The sequence below is a fragment of the Diabrotica virgifera genome, chromosome 7 (assembly GCF_917563875.1).
Source record: "Diabrotica virgifera virgifera chromosome 7, PGI_DIABVI_V3a".
Taxonomy (NCBI): Eukaryota; Metazoa; Arthropoda; class Insecta; order Coleoptera; family Chrysomelidae; genus Diabrotica; species Diabrotica virgifera.
This window is the reverse complement of record NC_065449.1, coordinates 213918351-213938937: the sequence shown is the minus strand read 5'-3', so window position 1 is coordinate 213938937 and position 20587 is coordinate 213918351. Positions and strand designations below refer to the sequence as shown.

The 20587-nt window shown below is 33.7% G+C and overlaps 2 protein-coding genes across 2 annotated transcripts in view; both read right to left on the bottom strand.

Annotated features, from left to right (window-relative positions):
* LOC114331204 (phosphatidylserine synthase) overlaps positions 1 to 20587 on the bottom strand; it is a 57091-nt gene that overhangs the window by 20455 nt on the left and 16049 nt on the right. The window lies entirely within an intron of this gene.
* On the bottom strand, positions 4423 to 5841 carry LOC126887789 (uncharacterized). The gene is made up of 2 exons (XM_050655606.1): positions 5385 to 5841; positions 4423 to 5057 (listed from the first exon to the last, which is right to left on the bottom strand). Exons 1-2 carry the CDS (start codon positions 5540 to 5542, stop codon positions 4568 to 4570), a joined length of 648 nt encoding a protein of 215 aa, XP_050511563.1. The 5' UTR covers positions 5543 to 5841; the 3' UTR covers positions 4423 to 4567.

Genomic DNA, 20587 nt, shown 5'->3' with positions numbered 1-20587 from the left:
TTGAATGTTTTTATGGCACTCAAAAGTGTGTTAAAAGTGCCGTAAAACTCACCATTATAGCCCTAATTTTAAAATTTTTTCCCGCAGTCCCCCTCCCCCCAAAAAAGCCCATGGCCCCCACCAAAAATCGCCCCTGGATCCGCCCTTGCTTCCTACTGATCTTTTGCCCTGTACTTTACCATCCAATTTCCTTTACCTTTCTTTAGTTAGTGCATTGAAAATATTGTTTTTTGAAGTTATACTTCTTTACCGGCGATATGAGGGTGAATTTTTATATGTTAAAACCTATGATCCCGGCGCATGCGCATTATAACTTTGTTCTGATTGGATGTTCAAATGACATGTCAAAAATTATTCAATATGGCGGCTGTGGCACAGCTGTAGTTAGATTATTTATGGTTGTTGCGTTTTAAAATTTGTGTGAAAAGAAACAACAAACAAAAGTTAGTTAATAGTTATACTGCCTTTTTAAATAGTTTTCATATACCTATATTTTTGGACTATTTTGGACAAGGAAAACTCATTCTAATTTGGTAAGTAGTTTTTATTATAATCATATTGTAATTATACATTTGGATTAGGTTGAAATACAGTAGAGCGTCGATTATCCGAACTAATTGGGGGACATAGGTGTTCGGAAAACCGATTTGTTCGGATAATCGAACTACAATATATTGATACATATTTATAGTCATACATATTTATCCACAAGTTAATAAAAGCCATATTTATATACCTACATATTTATTTATATCTTGATAATGACAACTAGCAACTAAACAAAAAAGTGCAGCCTTTGCAACAACATAATTATTTTTGGATACAATATTGAAGAAAATTGAAGATATTTTAAGCGTCAATTACTAACGCTTGCTCGGTATTCGAGTGCGGGACGCGGGAGTCGATAGTTCGAATAAGCGGTCGTTCGGTTGATCGACGTTCGGATAATCGACGCTCTACTGTACATTTATTTTCTCAAGAATGGGGATTTTAGAGAGAAATCCCAAATTAGGTCCGATTTTTATTTTTAAATTATGATTTTTGGCGTAGATTTATTTATCTAGTAGGTATGTAATGCTTTGATTTACATACTTAATTTGATTACCAACAAAAGTTCTACCAATCTTCATCTAATATATTGTTTTCTTACCGTTTTGTTATATTTTAATATTTTCTTCCACAAAATTTAAACTACATAATTTAATTATATTCAAAACAACTGTCAAAGAGTAAAACGTTTAGTTACCCTATTTTTCCACATGACAAATAATGTGGAATTGGACGAGTTAGTCTAGGATTCGATTACGAATCAAAGCGCCACGAAATTCACGGGTTCGATTCCCGATGCAAGTTTTTATTTTTTTATTTTTTTATGAATTTTATGATTGTAAGTATATTTGTTATATAATATTTTTTTTCAGAAAATGCGTATTTAAAATTTTTGCCAACAATTATTATCGTTCAGAAATCATTTTTTCTTTGTGGCATTTTTCAATGTGTTTGTGTGCGTTTTATTTTTTTTTTTTAGATTTTTGGTATTGTCTTAAAAATCACATAATATGTAGTAGAAGTATAACTTCTTACGTGCGTACAAAGGACACACATAGTCTTTTTTTTTAATTGTGGAACGATATCGTTTAACTTTGGATGAGATGAATAGGGTTGTGGGTCTTCTTTAAGGTGACATGCAGGAAACTAACTCCCAAGATGTTTTAAGTCGATTGTAGCGGCGTTTTTGTGACACCGGAAGTCCAGCCGAACGTCATCTACGTGAGCGCGCTGCAACTGCAGCTCAAGATCGATTTTTAGCGTTAACCGTTAGAAGACAACCAACAATTTTAGCATATGAATTGATTAGAGACTTGCAGCGGGCACACCACTAAAGAGCGCTTTACAGCTTGCAATTCTACCTGCAAGACGCAAGAAAGTTGCCTGAAGGCATGCGCAGTATGTCGTCAGTTGATTATTGCATGCAACTTCTTGCAATTGCGCGATAATCGGTTTGGTGCCATTTTCCCTGCAAGTTTTCATGCAAGTCTAGGGGAATTTGATTTTTCCACAATACCAAATGTCATTGATACAGATTCACGAAAACATGCCAATCAGCTGTTTTCTGTTTGTGAAATATATCAACGATGGAAATGAATGAATAATGAAATGGCACTTTCTGAGATTCTATGATTATTGTAAATTGTATATTAAGCTACGGAAGCTCTCTCCTCTAGCTAAGTACCTTAGGATAATAATAATTTGTGTTTTGCAGAAATAGTATCCTCGAAATATATAGATTTCTTTGTGATTATTTGTTCAATTTTTCCCAAGAGTTTATTAAAATGTACATTCATTCCTAGAAAATTTAGAGTCATTTTCATCATCTACTTGGATAAATTCTTCTGTTAGAGATACATTATTACCCCTCTTCTTGTTCAACTAAGGTCTTACCCACCATCTCCGATCTCGGCGTTCTAAATTAGTGATTAAAAGGCTGGCTGCAGCAATAATGATACTTAAAGTTGCTGCTACCGCCTTTTTCCTTTTATATTTGGCTATTTCTGATAGTCTTGGCATTTCGAAATTTACCAAGTTAAATAAACAGCAATAAAGTATTTCAAAAAAAAAACAAAAGTTTATAAGTTAGGTTAAGGGTAAAACTGTCAACATTAATTGCATGCAAGCCGGGTTGCAAACTGTAAAAGACCATGCAGTAGACTTGCATGAAAGTCTTACATGCAAGAAATTGCAGCAAGTTTTCTTGCAAGCTGTAAAGCACCCTTTAACCATAGGCCGTGATACTGTAGCCTCGTCTCCATGAAGCCAATCTCCACAGTCGAAGGCCATTGAGATGTATACCTCTCTCCAGTACCAGTACAATCGCGCTGCAAGATTAGAGTGGTGTAAATAATATCAAAACTGGAACGCCAATGATTGGGTTGCAGTTTTATTTATACATACACATCACATTTAACTGTACTTAAAGGAATTCTCATTATTCTTGACATTTCAACAAATTTCGTATCTTTCTAAAAATATCCCTAGACTTTTCCAAAGTGTGTATATTTAAGGGGCTATCCTAGTGTAAAGGTACGAAATTCATATACTTTTTTGGGAATTTCTAAAATAAAAAGTACTATACCAATTGTTTTGAAAATTTGCATGCCCGTCTATTATAAAAAGAAGTACATGCAAAACAATTTTCTAAAAAAAATATTTAAAAATAAACGATTTATGCGCCATCTACTGGCACCGTGAAAATAAAAACATAGCTCCGTTGCTGCCGTGATTGGGACTAATAGAGATCATGAAACATAAAATTTCAAAGTTATTGTTGAAATATAAGTTATTTTCTATACCATGAAGTAGGGGTTTTTTGATCGGATAAAAAATCGTTAGGCTAGAATGACAGGGTTCCAACTAACCACAACCTAGTTTTGAGAAAACAGTCCCCAAAGTTTAACCTTGACACCACACAAATGTTTTTGATATATTGTTTGATTTTTGTGTACATACTTCTTAGTTATATACATAACAAGGTTTTGGCTGGTAAAAAAGAAAAAAATGCTCCTTAGTAAGAAATTTACAATTTTTTTTTGTTTACAGTTGGAACCTTGTCACTTTTTAAACTTGACATTTTATGTGTGACAAGGTTCTATGTGGAAGGTGGAACCTTCTCATACCAAAGTAAATGATTTATTTAGTCTGATCCATAGGTATAGTTAGTAGGATTCTGAAATAATTACACTGGTATAAATTTCAATTACTATGACTTTATTTTAAAGAAAGGTACAGTAAGTGTTTTTGACCTATGTCAACATTTTCACAGTTTTAATAATGTGGTGTAGAACGCTGTGTCTTGCAAGGGCATAAACTTTAACATTGACTTGATATCCTTTATTTTTTTCGCCGAGAGTGTTGCCTTGGAGTTCACTAGGTGTTTGGGTTTTATCAATTTCTAGATTGGTGCGTTTTCTTCGGCTTGTCTTTGCGTGCTTTTTTGTGTCACTCTTCCTTTCTTGGACGCCGATACAACAAACCTCAAGATACAGTCACTGCATTCTCTTCCAAAAAAGAGGTTTTGAATGAGATCAAATGCAGGGATTGTGTGAATTCTAAAACTGAAACTTGGAAGAATGGGACCAACTGAAAATTTAATACTTTAGAAGATGAAATACGTCGATACATACTTAGCTTAACAGGCACAACATTTTCCTCCCTACACTTATCTGTGTAAAGTTTGTACATTTTAGCTAAATTGTGGTTTGAATCCAGATACTTTCTTTGTGTTGTGGCCCTACAGTAATGAGACTCAACATTGGGAAAAGATTTTATGTGATTTCTCACAGTTTTTTTTATTTCATTGAGGCGTCTTGAACTTTGGGCACTTTTGCCCCTACCGTCCGGCTTGGGTGTATTGGTGACCTCATCTTTGTTATTATGAACCGTATACACAGGTTTTTGTGAGATGCTTAGCGTTCCTAAGCAAATTTTTTTGCAGACTTGTACCTTTTGGTTACCAACATCAAAGAAGTACCTAAAAGTGAATTTTTCGTATGATTCTCTGTTCCTATCTTTAGGTCTTTCTGACTGATATTCTGTGGTTGTACCCAAGATATTGATGTTTTCCATTTTGATTCATGCCATAAAACGCCTTAAACAAAGCTTGTCTTTCATTTTCACTAATAGATACCCCACATTTAAATTTACAGTCATTTAAACAGTCCTTCAAACTTTTAACTTCTTTAGCGGGCTCTACAATTCCTCTACGACTCACATAAGATTCCCCTTTTTGATGGCTGATATAACGTTTCTGGCTTTTCCAAGAAGAAACATCCCTTTTTCTTCTCTTAACAGGAGGAGGTTTAGTGTTTGTTACCTGATCAATAATAACTTCTTCCCCAACCGGATTTATAGGCAAATGGACCTCATCATTTGAAGTAGTTTGGTGAGCGCCAGCGGTTGAAGTTGATGGGAGATCAATGGGCATCAACGCTGGTTTTGATTTGGTTGCCGTTGTTGAAATATCTGCAGGAACACGCTTCTTGGCTTTATTTCTGGGTCGCCTGCAAAATACCACTAGAATTAGCTGCTAAAATAGTATGACTATTACTATATACTAGTTTAAAAACCTCAAATGAATCATTTGAAATACCATAAGTCTATTTACTCTCCAAATGGAAGTTTAAAAATTGATTATGTGCAATAGAACTTTTGAAAAGTAGGCTATTTAAAAAAACTAAACTAAAGCGATAAAACTTTAATGTTTTGAAACATGTGGATTTAAATAATAAATTATGGAATTTTTAACGTTATTTGTACTTTGATTTGATAAAAATGACTAGATTCCACGAAGTAAAGGTTTCAACAATAAAAAATAGAGGTTAGCTTACCTGTCAGTAATTTCTTCATTTTCATCGCTTAAACTTTCTGATGATGGGGAGTAAGAATCACCCGAGTCCTCTAATTCTTCATCCTCACTTAATAACTCAGTAATAAGTCGTCCCAACTCATTTAGTTCCGTCATTGTTATAAACAACAATGAAAACATAACCTCAATACTAGACAGTGAACATGAACAGCTGTTGCAGTTGGAACATTGTCAAACGAATACATGCAAATCTTAATTATTGGTTGAGTGACAAGGTTTCATGTGTCACCTGAAACCATGTCATTCTAGTTTTGTTTTATTTATGTTCACAGATGGAACCTTGGCATTGTAATAAGTCAGAATTACGTTGTTAGACAGCGCTGTTGTCAGATCAAAAGATAAACAAGATCAGTTGGAACCTTTTCACACTAATAACTCCAAATATGCGATTTTGTTAGTTGGAACCCTGTCATTCTAATCTAACGAAATGTCAATTTGGCGGTTTTTGAAACTGAAAATGTTTTAGCTAATTTTAAAAAATTTTTTCAACAATTCGTCATTTTTCCAAATTTTAATATTTTTCAAAAATCCTAGTTGATGGTACATCAAATAACTTATATTTCAATATTCACTTTCAAATTTTAAGTTTCAAGATCTCTATTTGTCCCAATCACTGCAGCAGTGGGGCCTTGTTTTTATTTTCATGGTGCCAGTGGATGGCGCATAAATCGTTTAATTTTTAATATTTTTTTATGAAAATTGTTTTGCATGTCCTTTTTTTATAGTAAATGCTCATGCAAATTTTCAAAACAATTGGTACGGTACTTTTTATTTTAGAAATTCTCAAAAAACGTACATGAATTCCGTAGTTTTACACTAGGATAGCCCCTTAAATGGAGTGCCCAATATAAACACAAAAATACAATTTACCTGTTTGTTATAAGAAGTGCAAATACTTCCATTTACACCTCACAACTTTGGACTTAGTGAAATAATTCGTGCTTTTAACATTATACGAAAAATAGTGTGCAGTAGGGTATATTTTATCAAAAATAATAAATAACCAAGTAGCTATTAGCTCATTATACTGATAGCCGGTAATTAACTAATGTTATTTTATTTTGTAGACTATAAAGAATGACCTAAAAACGTTTTTTACCTTACGTAAAACGTGAGTGCTTTAATAGGGTAGGATATTGTACTAATAACACAATTATTTGATTGGTAATAATTAACAGTATACTGTATATACAATCCTGGCCAAAAAAACCCGGACACCTTAAAAACGGGTCATTTTTGACGTCTCGGATCTCCTAAACCTGTTGTCCGATTTTAGTGACTTTTTAATATGTTATATAGTATAAGAGCTGTGAGACATTTTTGAGTAGGTATTTTAGGCAACCTAAAAATTTTTCAGGTGACTGTTCCATGATAGCTCAATACAAAAATGCCGGTCTGGCTGGAGGGTAGCGGTTATTTTCCCCAAAAATCCCCCCAAAGTTAAAAAAAGGTTAAAAATTGTTATTACAAAAAATATCATTGACGTGATTTTAAAGTAAATTTAAATATTCAAATATAAAGAAAATAAACAGGCCAGGTGATTTGAGGGCGATTTTAACTCTGCAAGATACTTGCATGGGCGTCCCAGCACTATTTTCAGGGGATGCATCTAACTTCAGAAGATTTCATCTGAATCTGTACATACTATTAACGAGTATAAAATATGCAACTATACATGCATAGCTATGTACATTCCTTCCGGACAGGGACGTGCAATTGTTTATTTTGACAGGGTATTTTTTAATATTAAAAATAAATATTCTAAAAAAGACAGGTTTTTTTTGGTGAAATTTTCCAACTGCCATGTGATCAAACAAATTACGCGTGCATATAAATGAAAAGCGCTATAGGTAAGCACCAGTGTGAGAAAGAGCGTATATCGATAGCTGTTTGCGTCCTCTGTTGTAACTGAGCGAGTCCGTTCGCTCGAGAAAAATCACGTAACCTGGCGATACCCATGTTGTTGTAAGTAACTTTTTTTTAATTAAAGGAAAATAATAGGGACTATACAATAGATTTTGCAAATATGATAGAAAAAGACAAATTTAATGATATAAATATATAGGTAGAAAAGTATAAAACTATAAACTAAATTAATTTTGTGTCCGAATCTTGTACTTCTTCTTCTTCAAACTACTTATCTGAGCTTAAATATTCATTATCTTTTTCTTCGTCAGACTCCCCTCGAGACCCAGATTGCTCTTCTACCTGATCTGTAAATAGTTGCAATATGTATTTAGAGTTAATTAAAAATTAATTAGTGATTAATTAATTGAGTTGCTACGTATTCTTACTTATATATCCAATACTTAATCATTTTCCTTATATAACCAATCACATCAGGTTTTTTATTTCTTAGTATATAACCAAAGTAGCTCATTTTTTTCCTTCATAGTGTTGAGTATTTCTTTTCCTTTTTCATCTTTCTTTATGTTTCCGTGTTTGCTACGTGTTGTGTCCATGATATTTTTTACATTATTCGATAACACCACATCTCAACAATGGCAAGTCTTTCTTCAGATGCGCCCGTGATTTTGCAGGCTTCGACTGACGAGTCTGACGAAGAAGAAGAGAATGAATATTTAAGCTCAGATGAGGAGTTTGAAGAAGAAGTACAAGATTCGGGCACCGAATTTATTTAGCTTATAGTTTTATACTTTTCTACCTATATATTTATAATAATAAATTTGTCTTTTTCATATCATATTTGCAAAATCTATTGTATAGTACGTATTATTTTCCTTTAATTAAGAAAAAGTTACTTAAAAAAAATAAAAATGTATACCATTTTTATTCAGTTGCAATGCGAAGGCAAAACAATCTTACTTTTCAATTAGAATACGGAGTGCAGTCCAGTCCCTTGAACCGCGATTTTCGGCTCTTATTGGAGCCTTCATCGGAAGGAACGTAGGCACTGTTCTCCATATTTTAACTGATTCGTATCGAGAGGTTTTCCCACCCATTGCAACTGAAGTGATGATAGTAGGTGGCTAGCGCCATCTGGCATTGAAAGACGAAGTAGTTTTCAATCCTAATAGTAAATTATTAATATTGAAAATATTAAAAATATTACTAAAATATTTTTAAATTGAAAACTTATTGGTACACTTTCCTGGTGACACCTCCAAGACTTCTACAATTTGCAAGTCAAATGGATGCTGCAGTGAAGACGAGAGGGAAGGAATTCTACACTATGCAATTCACATCCCCCGTCTGCAGCTGGTAAAGTTCCAACGGAAAAATGCACCTAGTTACTCTACGGAGTAATACGACTATAAAATAAAAATGTATACCATTTTTATTCAGTTGCAATGCGAAGGCAAAACAATCTTACTTTTCAATTAGAATACGGAGTGCAGTCCAGTCCCTTGAACCGCGATTTTCGGCTCTTATTGGAGCCTTCATCGGAAGGAACGTAGGCACTGTTCTCCATATTTTAACTGATTCGTATCGAGAGGCTTTCCCACCCATTGCAACTGAAGTGATGATAGTAGGTGGCTAGCGCCATCTGGCATTGAAAGACGATGTAGTTTTCAATCCTAATAGTAAATTATTAATATTGAAAATATTAAAAATATTACTAAAAGATTTTTAAATTGAAAACTTATTGGTACACTTTCCTGGTGACACCTCCAAGACTTCTACAATTTGCAAGTCAAATGGATGCTGCAGTGAAGACGAGAGGGAAGGAATTCTACACTATGCAATTCACATCCCCCGTCTGCAGCTGGTAAAGTTCCAACGGAAAAATGCACCTAGTTACTCTACGGAGTAATACGACTATAAAATAAAAATGTATACCATTTTTATTCAGTTGCAATGCGAAGGCAAAACAATCTTACTTTTCAATTAGAATACGGAGTGCAGTCCAGTCCCTTGAACCGCGATTTTCGGCTCTTATTGGAGCCTTCATCGGAAGGAACGTAGGCACTGTTCTCCATATTTTAACTGATTCGTATCGAGAGGTTTTGCCACCCATTGCAACTGAAGTGATGATAGTAGGTGGCTAGCGCCACCTGGCATTGAAAGTCGAAGTAGTTTTCAATCCTAATAGTAAATTATTAATATTGAAAATATTAAAAATATTACTAAAAGATTTTTAAATTGAAAACTTATTTAAACTATAATATATAATATTTACTCTAACGTTTCGAGGCACAACAACATGGGTATCGCCAGGTCACGTGATTTTTCTCGAGCGAACGGACTCGCTCCGCTAGAACAGAGGACGCAAACAGCTATCGGTATACACCCTTTCTCACACTGCTGCTTACCTATAGCGCTTTTCATTTATATGCACGCGTAATTTGTTTGATGACATGGCAGTTAGAAAATTTCACCAAAAAAAACCTGCCTTTTTAGAATATTTATTTTTAATATTAAAAAATACCCTGTCAAAATAACAATTGCACCTCCCTGTCCGGAAGGAATATACATACCTATGTATGTATGGTTGTACATTTTATACTCGTTAACAGTATGTACAGATTCAGATGAAATCTTCTGAAGTTCAGATGCATCCCCTGAAAATAATCCTGGGACGCCCATGCAAGTATCTTGCAGAGTTAAAATCGCACTCAAATCGCCTGGCTTGTTTATTATCATTATATTTGAATATTTAAATTTACTTTAAAGTCACGTCAATGATATTTTTTGCAATAACAATTTTTACCCTGTTTTTAACTTTGGGGGGGATTTGGGGGAAAATAACCGCTACCCTCCAGCCAGACCGGCATTTTTGTATTAGGCTATCATGGAAGAGTCACCTGAAAAATTTTCAGGTTGCCTAAAATACCTACTCAAAAATGTCTCACAGCTCTTGGACCAATAGACTTATTCTCTAATAATATTGATGTAGTAATAGTGTTGTTGAACAGGTAAATCTCATTGTATACCGGGTGTAACAATAATACTGTGTTTTTTCCTCAAAGTTCGGAACACCCTGTGGAATATTCTAGCATTTAAAAAATATTTAAAATAAAACTCAATTGTAGCCTTAGCCTTTCTTAAAATTCTGCTTTTTGACTCATGTTTGATTATGAAAAAGTTAGGTATAGTATTTTTACTACAAAAACGTTATTACGTAGGTCAAAATTTTTGACGTAAGAGAACTGTCAAAACATTAGATTGTGACTTTATATTAATATGACAATAATGAAAAGTCACATTCTAATGTTTTGACAGTTCTCTTACGTCAAAAATTTTGACCTACGTAATAACGTTTTTGTAGTAAAAATACTATACTTCGACAACTAGCCATGTTCTTCATCAATACAGGGTGTTTATATAAATAAGTGCGACAAACTTTAAGGGACAATTCTGCATGAAAAATAATGACCGTTTGATTTATAAACATATGTCTGCAAATGCTTCGTTTCCGAGATACAGGATGTTGAATTTTTTCTTACACACTGACGATTTATTTATTGCTCTAAAACTGGTTGAGATATGCAAATTAAATTTGGTGGGTTTTAAGAGGTAGGTATTTTTTGACATAAAGACAATTAAAACATTACTCGTTTTACATGGAATTTTTTTTATTCTATTGACTTTAAAACAAATAATTTCAATTTGTTTTTTCCTTCTTTGTAACGGCTACGGAAACTGAGCCCATTTACCAAACTACACTTATTGTTATTATTTTCTTAATATCTATATATTGGTGATTAACTTGCTTTAAAATAAACATTGTTTGACTTCGTTTGTTCGTTTTTTAAACTCGCTTGAAATAATAGGAAATATCAGATTATTCCATATAAGTTTTGTGGCGTGTTCTTTTAAAATTAATTGTATTTTAATGTAATATATTGTAACTAAATTTTTAATTGAAACAATTACTGAAATGAATACAAATAATTAATAATTCATAAGTTTTTCCGAAACTGCAGGATATAAAAAAGACCTTACTAAGAAAATTCCCGAAAAATGTTTGTGCTATCTTAAGTGCAGTTTAATAGAGGCTATTATTTATACATCTTGACCTGATTAAAATTTCATTACGAATTTCTTAACTTTAAAGTACTAATTTAAGTTCAGTAACCTAAGAAATATGTGAATTTTCTATTTTAATTTACTAAACCTATCGAAAGAGTGACATGAATTGACATGGTATTCTGAATAGATCCGAAGGTCTTGAATAAGATGGGAATATAATTTGAAATTTAAATTTCAAGAATTGTTACTACGTTAGTATTCATACAATGACAGATCTCTAATAACTAGAAAGGAGGTCAAAGGGTGTTTTTGCATTTTTTAGTCCCAAATAAATGATCTTTTCTACTATCCATTCACTATTTCATCTGAATTTATTTCATCCTTAATGCAATTACTAACAATTTGTGCAACTTCGTACTCTACGCATTGTAAACGACAAAAAAAAAACGTAGGAACGTACTTTATTTGATCTACTAAACTTAAAAAATAAAATTTTTAGTGTTTAGCAAATTTAGAAAAAAATGGCTATGGCTGAAATTATAATCACTGGAATCAAAGAAGAGAGAAAGAGACTTGGTGGTAGTCAAATTAAGTTCAAGAAAAATAAATCGGAGAAAATTATATAAGAAAGAAAATTGGTCGGAGACAGATTTTCAAAACTATACTAAATTTACATTCAAGATGCACTAGAATTAAACAAACCAAGACACGTTAAATGCTACTAGGAGCACTCCCGAATCATAATTTACAATGTATAGTCCGTCCGCTATAACTTTTCCCATGCGGTACGATTCATTTTCAATCAAATTAAGTCAAAACAGAAAGTGAAACGTACGCCGATGTGTGTAGTATATAGTATACAGTATACAAAATGTATATACACATCGACGTTCGTTTCAATTTATGTTTTGACTTAATTTGATTGAAAATGAATCGTACCGCATGGGAAAAGTTATAGCGGACGGACTATATATATATATCCAATCCTTTTACTCAATGAACGAGCATAGGGCATCCACGAAGCTTCTCCATTCTCCTCTATTTCTGGCCATGGTTGCTACTTCTCCCCAGGTTTTCTTCATACTTTTGTGGTCTTCTTCAATGGTACTCCTCCATGTTTTGGTCGGGCGTCCTCTGCTTCTTCGTCCAACTGTATTCCATTTGAGTGCCTGTTTTGTTCTGTCTGCATTTTCTTTCCTCAGGGTGTGTCCCAGCCAGTTCCATCTTTTCCTCTTTATTGTTGTTCTGATGGGTTCTTGTTTGGTTTTCCTCCATAGTGCTACATTTGTTATGGTATTGGACCAATATACCTTTAGAATTTTACGTAGACATCTATTTACAAAAACTTGGATTTTATTTACATTTCCGTCAGTTATTGTAGTAGGAGAGATAGAAGCGGATTTTGTGCGTGATAAGTAATATGGAACAACTATACGGGGATATGTTGAATTAGTTGTGTACATGACTTTCACCAACGGCCGGAAACCAGAGTTGGGGCCGAGGGTAGTTATAAGGGGTCAAAGTCGCGGATTTTATTATTTTTTTATGACGCTCATGATCGAGATACTGCACCAAAATTTGGGAATAAGTAGGTCATGACGTAACTAAGTAAAATCTCTAGGGGCGGAACGCTGCGTGGCCGACAAAGGGGTGGGGGTAGAGGTGAATATAAAAAATATAAAGTTTTTTTTGCGACGTTCGTGATTGAGATAGTGGACCAAAATTTGGGAATAAGTAGATCATAACATTACTAACTAAAATCCCCAGAGCCGGAAACCAGAGTTGGGGATGAGGGTAGTTATAAGGGGTCAAAATCGCCGTTTTTATTATTTTTTTTGTGACGCTCATGATCGAGAGAGTGCACCAAAATTTGGGAATAAGTAGGTCATGACGTAACTAAGTAAAATCTCCAGTGGTGGCACTCTGCGTGGCCGACAAAGGGGTGAAGCAGGGGTGAATACATAAAATATAAGGGGTTTTTTGCGACGTGCGTGATTGACAGAGTGCACCAAAATTTGGGAATAAGTAGACCATGACATAACTAAGTAAAATCCTCAGAGCCGGAAACCAGAGTTAGGTATGAGTTATAAGGGGTCAAAATCGCTGTTTTTATTATTTTTTTGTGACGCTCATGATCGAGAGTGCACCAAAATTTGGGAATAAGTAGGTCATGAGGTAACTAAGTACAATCTCCAGGGGTGGAACTCTGCGTGGCCGATAAAGGGATGGGGGTAGGTGTGAATATAAAAAATATAAGGGGTTTTTTGCGACGTGCTAGAATGAGTGCACCAAAATTTGGAAATAAGTAGACCATGACTTAGCTAAGTAAAATCCCCAGAGCCGGAAACCAGAGTTGGGGATGAAGGTAGTTTTAAGGGGTCAAAGTCGCAGTGTGCATTATTTTTTGTGACCTGGCACAACATTTGTCCCCCACGCAGCGTTCCGCCACTGGAGATTTTACTTAGTAATGTCATAATCTACTTATTCCCAAATTCTGTTGAACTATCTCGATCACGAACGGCAAAAAAACCCCCATATATTTTTATACTCACCCCTGCCTACCACCCCTTTGTACCCCAAGCAGCGTTCCGCCCCTGAAGATTTTACTTAGTTACGTTATAACCTACTTACTCCCAAATTTTGGTGCACTATCTCCATCATTAGCGCCACAAAAAAAAAATAATAAAAACCGCGACTTTTACCCCTTATAACTTCCCTCGTCCGTCACTCTGGTCTCCGCCTCTGGGGATATTACTTAGTTATATCATGGTCTACTTATTTCCAAAGTTTGGTGCACTATCTCAATCACGAACGTCGCAAAAAACCCCTTACATTTTTTTATATTCACCCCTGCCCCACCCCTTTATCGACCACGCAGCGTTCCACTCCTGGAGATTTTACTTAGTTACGTCATGACCTACTTATTCCCAAATTTTGGCGCGCTATCTCGATCATGAGCGTCACAAAAAAAAATAATAAAAAACGGAATTTTGACCCCCTATAACTACTTTCCTTCCCCACTCTGGTTTCCGGCTCTGGGGATTTTAATTATTTATGTCATGGTCTACTTATACCCAAATTTTGGTGCACTATCTCAATCACGAACGTCGCAAAAAACCCGTTAAATTTTTTATATTCACCCCTACCCCCACCCCTTTGTCGGCCACGCAGCGTTGAGCCCCTAGAGATTTTACTTAGGTACGTCATGACCTACTTTTTTCCAAATTTTGGTGCATTATCTCGATCATGAGCGTCATAAAAAAATAATAAAATCCGCGACTTTGACCCCTTATAACTACCCTCGGCCCCAACTCTGGTTTCCGGCCGTTGGTGAAAGTCATGTACACAACTAATTCAACATATCCCCGTATAGTTTTTCCATATTACTTATCACGCACAAAATCCGCTCCCAGCTCTTAGACTATTGCCCTTGTTTCACTCCCATAAAGTAGCACAGTTTTCACGTTACTATTAAATAGCCTTATTTAATTTACAATGTATAAACTTTGGAAATCATGATTTGGGATTTACAATGTTGGTGCAGTCACTGAAGGTTTTCACCTCCGATTTCGTTGAACCTTCATCGATTTTCATGAAAATTGGTGAGTAATTAGAGGATACCTCAAGGAACAAAGGTGACATGATGCCAACTTGCGCTTTTACCCTGGGGGTGGATGCCACCCCTTTTCTGGGGTGAAAATTATTTAATTAAAAATAATACCATTAATCGATAGAGGGTCAAATTCGAATCAAAATTTGTATTATTAAGTTATTAACATAAATCAATACTTTTTGAGTTATTAAAGATCAAAGATTTTATTTTTTCCTAAAAATAATCATGTTTTAAAGCTGTTTTTCACGTATAACCCAAAAACTGTTAGCTTTTACAAAAAAGTTATTATTATCAAAATTTAAGACAATAAAAAACTGAATACACTGTTCACTCAAAGTACTAAACTAATAAAAAACTCTAACAAGAAGTAAAACCACTTCTATGTAAATTGGTATATTTATTAAAACTTAAAAATCCCAATGGATTGAATAAAATATGTCCAATTCAGAACGTTTTCAGACCTATCGGTCCATCATCAGTGAATGTGCATACTTGCTAAATAGCCCCAGAACCAAACAATGGTTGAATTTAAAATTCGATTTACATTATTTAAAAATAATATTCAACAGGCTAAACGCCGATGTTACAGGATATTGCCTATGGGAACATGGTGAAACCCTACCAAAACCTCAATCAACCATCTTAGGCCAACTTTATAGTCAAAGTTGGCCTAAGATGGTTGATTGAGGTTTTGGTAGGGTTTCACCATGTTCCCACAGGCAATATCCTGTAACATCGGCGTTTAGCCTGTTGAATATTATTTTTAAATAATGTAAATCGAATTTTAAATTCAACCATTGTTTGGTTCTGGGGCTATTTAGCAAGTATGCACATTCACTGATGATGGACCGATAGGTCTGAAAACGTCTGAATTGGACATATTTTATTCAATCCATTGGGATTTTTAAGTTTTAATAAATATACCAATTTACATAGAAGTGGTTTTACTTCTTGTTAGAGTTTTTTAACTATATGGTATACAGCCAACCTAGGGAACTTCCCTTTTAGTTTACTAAACTAATGTTAATTCAAAGTGAGTTATGGGTAATTGAATGTATATTTTTTTCGACGATTACTCAAATCTAAGTATTCAAGCTTAAATAACGGGAAAACGATGCATTTTATAAAATATACCTGCTAAACACTTATTAAAGTACTTCCGAATACCTAACAAATGAGCTCCAGAAGAAGTTAATAGCATCAAAATTAAGCAAGTTATGATGAAACTAAGACAACCCTTTCGAAATTTTTAGGAAAAACTGAAAAATAAAACATACGCAATTTCCACAAAAATTAAAATTTATAGTAATCCTTACAAACATTTCTTTATATTAGCAGAAGTAATTATTTTAACAATTTTCACCGGTTTCGAATGCATATTCTTGAAAAAAAGATATAATTTAAAAAAATCAGAATTTTTAAAATTATCGTCATTTTCATTTTATTTTGATAATAACTATAAAAATACTCAATATACGTAAAAAATGGTAAATTATCAAATTTTTGTTTTTTCTGTAAAAAATATTTTACCTTTTTACTATTTCTGTACGCTGAAAAATAACCGAGATAGAAACGTTTAAAACTTAAATTTTGCTGCGAGAACCATGTAACCGTGGCCATTTAATCTTTGATTTTTAAAAAAGTAAGGGGTTTAAAAGATTAAATTCAACTCGTTTTAATAGCCATTGGAATTACCTTTCAAACCGTTTTTAGGTGAACCTGATATCGTAAAAATTAACGGAGTTATTAAAAAAAAAACGATAACATTTTTTGGAAAATTTTTTAAAAGATTAAGTTTGAGAATTTTTTGGAGCATAAATTTTAATGTTATTAACTTGTTCGGGATCTCATTTGATAGATATTTCCAAGTACTTTCATAAATGTTAAATAAGTTTATGCTATAAAATGCATCATTTTCCCGTAATTTAAGCTTGAATACTTAGATTTGGGCACTCGCCGAAAAAAATATGCATTCAATTACCTATAACTCACTTTTATTTAATATTAAAAGGTTTTTTTAGTAAGGAGATTATTTAATTTTTTATTAGCTTTAATTTTGGTAATAATAACTTTTTTAAAAAAAACTTATAGTTTTTGAGTTATCTATGAAAAATCGGTTAAAAACATCGGTTCTTACGAAAAATGAAAATTTTTGATCTTTAATAACTCAAAAAGTATAACTTTATATAACAAATGTTGCTTAGAATTTGTCCCCCTATCTAATTATGGGGTTATTTTTAATAAAATAATTTTCACCACGAGAAGGGGTGGCATCCACCCCCAGGGTAAAAGCGCAAGTTGGCACCATGTCACCTTTGTTTCTTAAAATATCCTCTAACCACTCACCAATTTTCATGCAAATCAATGAAGGTTGAACGAAATCGGAGGTAATAACTCATATCCACCTTCAGTGACTCCACTATGTATATACATTGTACATTATGATTCGGGAGTGCTCCTAGTATCATTTAACGTGTCTTGGTTTGTTTATATCTACTGCATCTTGATTGTAAATTTAGAATAGCAGCAAGTTAAGGACCATATCAACTCATTTCCATGGATTGAGTCGCAGAGTCGCATGACTGTACGCGTGATTTAACTAAAAACTATCTAAATGCAGATTTAAAGATTTCCACTATGGTTTACTGCGAATATCAAGACTTTTGCGATTTTAATAGTGACTGGCCCACAGTTTGCGTACCAACGTATTTGTCATGATTTTGAACTAGCTATTGCCTTTTATCGTCCAAAAAAGGATCATTCTTAGGTGTGTAACGCATTCGAAGAGATCAAGGGAAAAACCCATAGGAAAAAAATAGTATGAAAACCAAAAACGAACCGAAAAACAGTCGATAGATATGAAAGAAGAGGGCAAAAAATTGCTTTAGTCAAACTGGGAAAAACATAATAATGATTAATTTTCAAGGTATTCTATCCGCGGCGTTTGATGAAAATTCTCAGATATGTATATTATAAGAGGCATCTATGGGGTCTAGGACGTTTCATCGCCGCCGTTTCGATGCCGCCAGTTCGATGCCGATGCCGGCCGATTCATCGCCAGTCAATTAATCGCTATCTGATATATTTCCGAATTTTCGACAGTTACAATTATTAGTTATTTTTAGTATTAATTAGGAATTCTAGGAAATGCGAGATATGGCGGCGATGAAATGGACTGGCGATGAACCGGCGGCATCGAAACGGCCGGCGATGAACCGGCGGCATCGAAACGTCCCATTCCGGCATCTATGTACTTAAATGTTTAAAATTTTACAATTATTTATGATGGACCTCCGGAAACGGTTATTGCGTTGGAACGTTTATATTGAAAATAACCTCAAGAATCAATAGAAAAATAATATATTCTAAGCAAAAGATGTGCTATAGAGTTCCTTCGAAAAATCAATACCTACTTATACAGTGCTAGTCAAAAGTCCGTACCCCCCCTCGTATCTTTTGAAAGGTTATACTTATAATAGTGAAATTTGGAGGAAGGAAATAAAAGGACGTAGGCTTCTTAACTAGTCATGACAGGTGACGTAATACTGACAGATGACTTTACAGCGCCACTGTGACAGATAATTTTAAATGGGATCTTATGGCAAGTAATATCTCGTTTGAAAGATATTCAAAATACCTATTCAGTCATACTAATTTTTTTGGATATAAATTGATTTTGATTTTGGTTAAAAAATGAAATAAATATAAAATTGTAGTTTCGCATTTAATTAATAAAAATTCAAATGTCCGCCTATGGTTTTTTTGTCAAAAAAGTTCACGTTTTTCAGTTCTCTAATAGTTTTTACGTCAACGTCAACCCTTTTGACAAGTAATCATAGGCGGAGGTTTGAATTTTTATTAATTAAATGCGAAATTACAATTTTATATTATTTCATTTATTCATCAAAATTAGCTTAAACTCATACATAATTAGTATGACTGAATAGGTATTTTCAATACCTTTCAAACGAGGTATCACTTGCCATAAGGTCCCATTTAAAATTATCTATCGTGGTGGCGCTGCAACGTCATCTGTCACTATTACGTCACCTGTCATGACTAGTTAAGACGCCTACATCCGTTTATTTTCTCCCTCCAAATTTCACTATTATAAGTATAACCGTTCAAAAGATACGAGGGGGGTACGGACTTTTGACTAGCACTGTAGACTTATTTATGATTGAAAAATTCAATTTTTGTTATGGTAGGGGAGCCCAAGCGGAGATTTTTGCAGTTACTCGAGCGCGTCAGATTATCATATGGGGAAAAACCTGGTACACTGCAGATGTACAGCCGGTTCCTAAAAAAACTGATACGACTCTTAGTAAGATTTGATCATGTTGAGCAGTGTATTTGATTGATCTGACATTATATTGATTATGACAGACAAATAATAAAATAAACAAACAACAAACAACTGATTCATGAAAAAACTAATAAGTATTTTAGAAAAATTTAAACGCAGGATGAAAGATTACATTATTACCGAGGGCGGAAAGCCCCTTAGAATAAACAAGTAGTTTCTATTGAATGAAATATTTGAAATTAAATATCACACTTTTTTTTATTTTCAGCCCTGTAACTTATTAAAATAAATATTATAGAAGTTTTCAGGGACTTTCAGCCCTCGGTAATAATGTAGTCTTTCATTCTGAGTTTAAATTTTTCAAAAATATTTATTAAAATACATTGAGAATTTTGACATGCGTCACAATTTTGCATTAACTCAATGTAAAATTTTAAACTGTTGAATTCCAGCTTCCCTAATTATTTGACATCAAAAGACATTAGAAACTATTTGTAGATGATTGAAATCTGTATTGAAAACAACTGTTAAAATTGTTCTACGTAATTAAACATATTCCAAAATTTTGTAAAAATGTAATACATTTCAGTTTTCAGCCCAAACTTAGGCCACACACAATGCGATAATGTTCACATTTTTGAACTGTCAATATTTTTATTTTATCATCTATTGTTTAAAAACAATACAGTTGATAAGATACCCTCAGTTGCGGAGAAAGTATTAATAATAAAGATTAATAATAAAGTCTAATAACCGTGGAACAGAATAAGCTATCTGACAAATTTTAAGATTTGGCAGTGACATTGACAGTATGTAAATATTAAGTATTTATCCTTCAAAATACACTGCTCAATTTTCTACAAAATACGCGTCAAGAGTCGTATCAGTTTTTTTTGGAACCAGGTGTACCTCTACCATATATTGGGTCATAACACAGGGGAGTTCGTTAAGGGGGGCCGGAAAAAAAAATCTATCCTTAAAAAAACTCGAAATTGTCAGATTAAGATAAGGTAAGTTAAGTACATGCAAAAGAGTGTATATTTAAAAAATCTGACGATTTGAGCCGGGCGTAAGGAAATGGGTGAGCCCCAAAGTTTCACAAGAAAAAAGCGAATATTTCTCGAAAAAAATGACAGATCGAAAAACTAAAGAATATGTGCTCAATATTTTTTAAAAATCTATCGAATGATACCAAACACGACTTCCCACGGATAGGGGTGGGGGGCAAATTTAATATTTTAAATACGAATCCCGTGATATTTCGCGAAATGAACATCAGATCGAAAAACTGTAAAATACACTTATTTAATAT

Bases quoted from the DNA above. Each gene is read 5' to 3' on its own strand.
- LOC126887789 (XM_050655606.1), bottom strand. From the start codon at position 5,542: ATGTTTTCATTGTTGTTTATAACAATGACGGAACTAAATGAGTTGGGA. The intron at 5,058-5,384 runs GTAAGCTAACCT...GGTATTTTGCAG, and splicing joins AATGAAGAAATTACTGACAG to GCGACCCAGAAATAAAGCCA.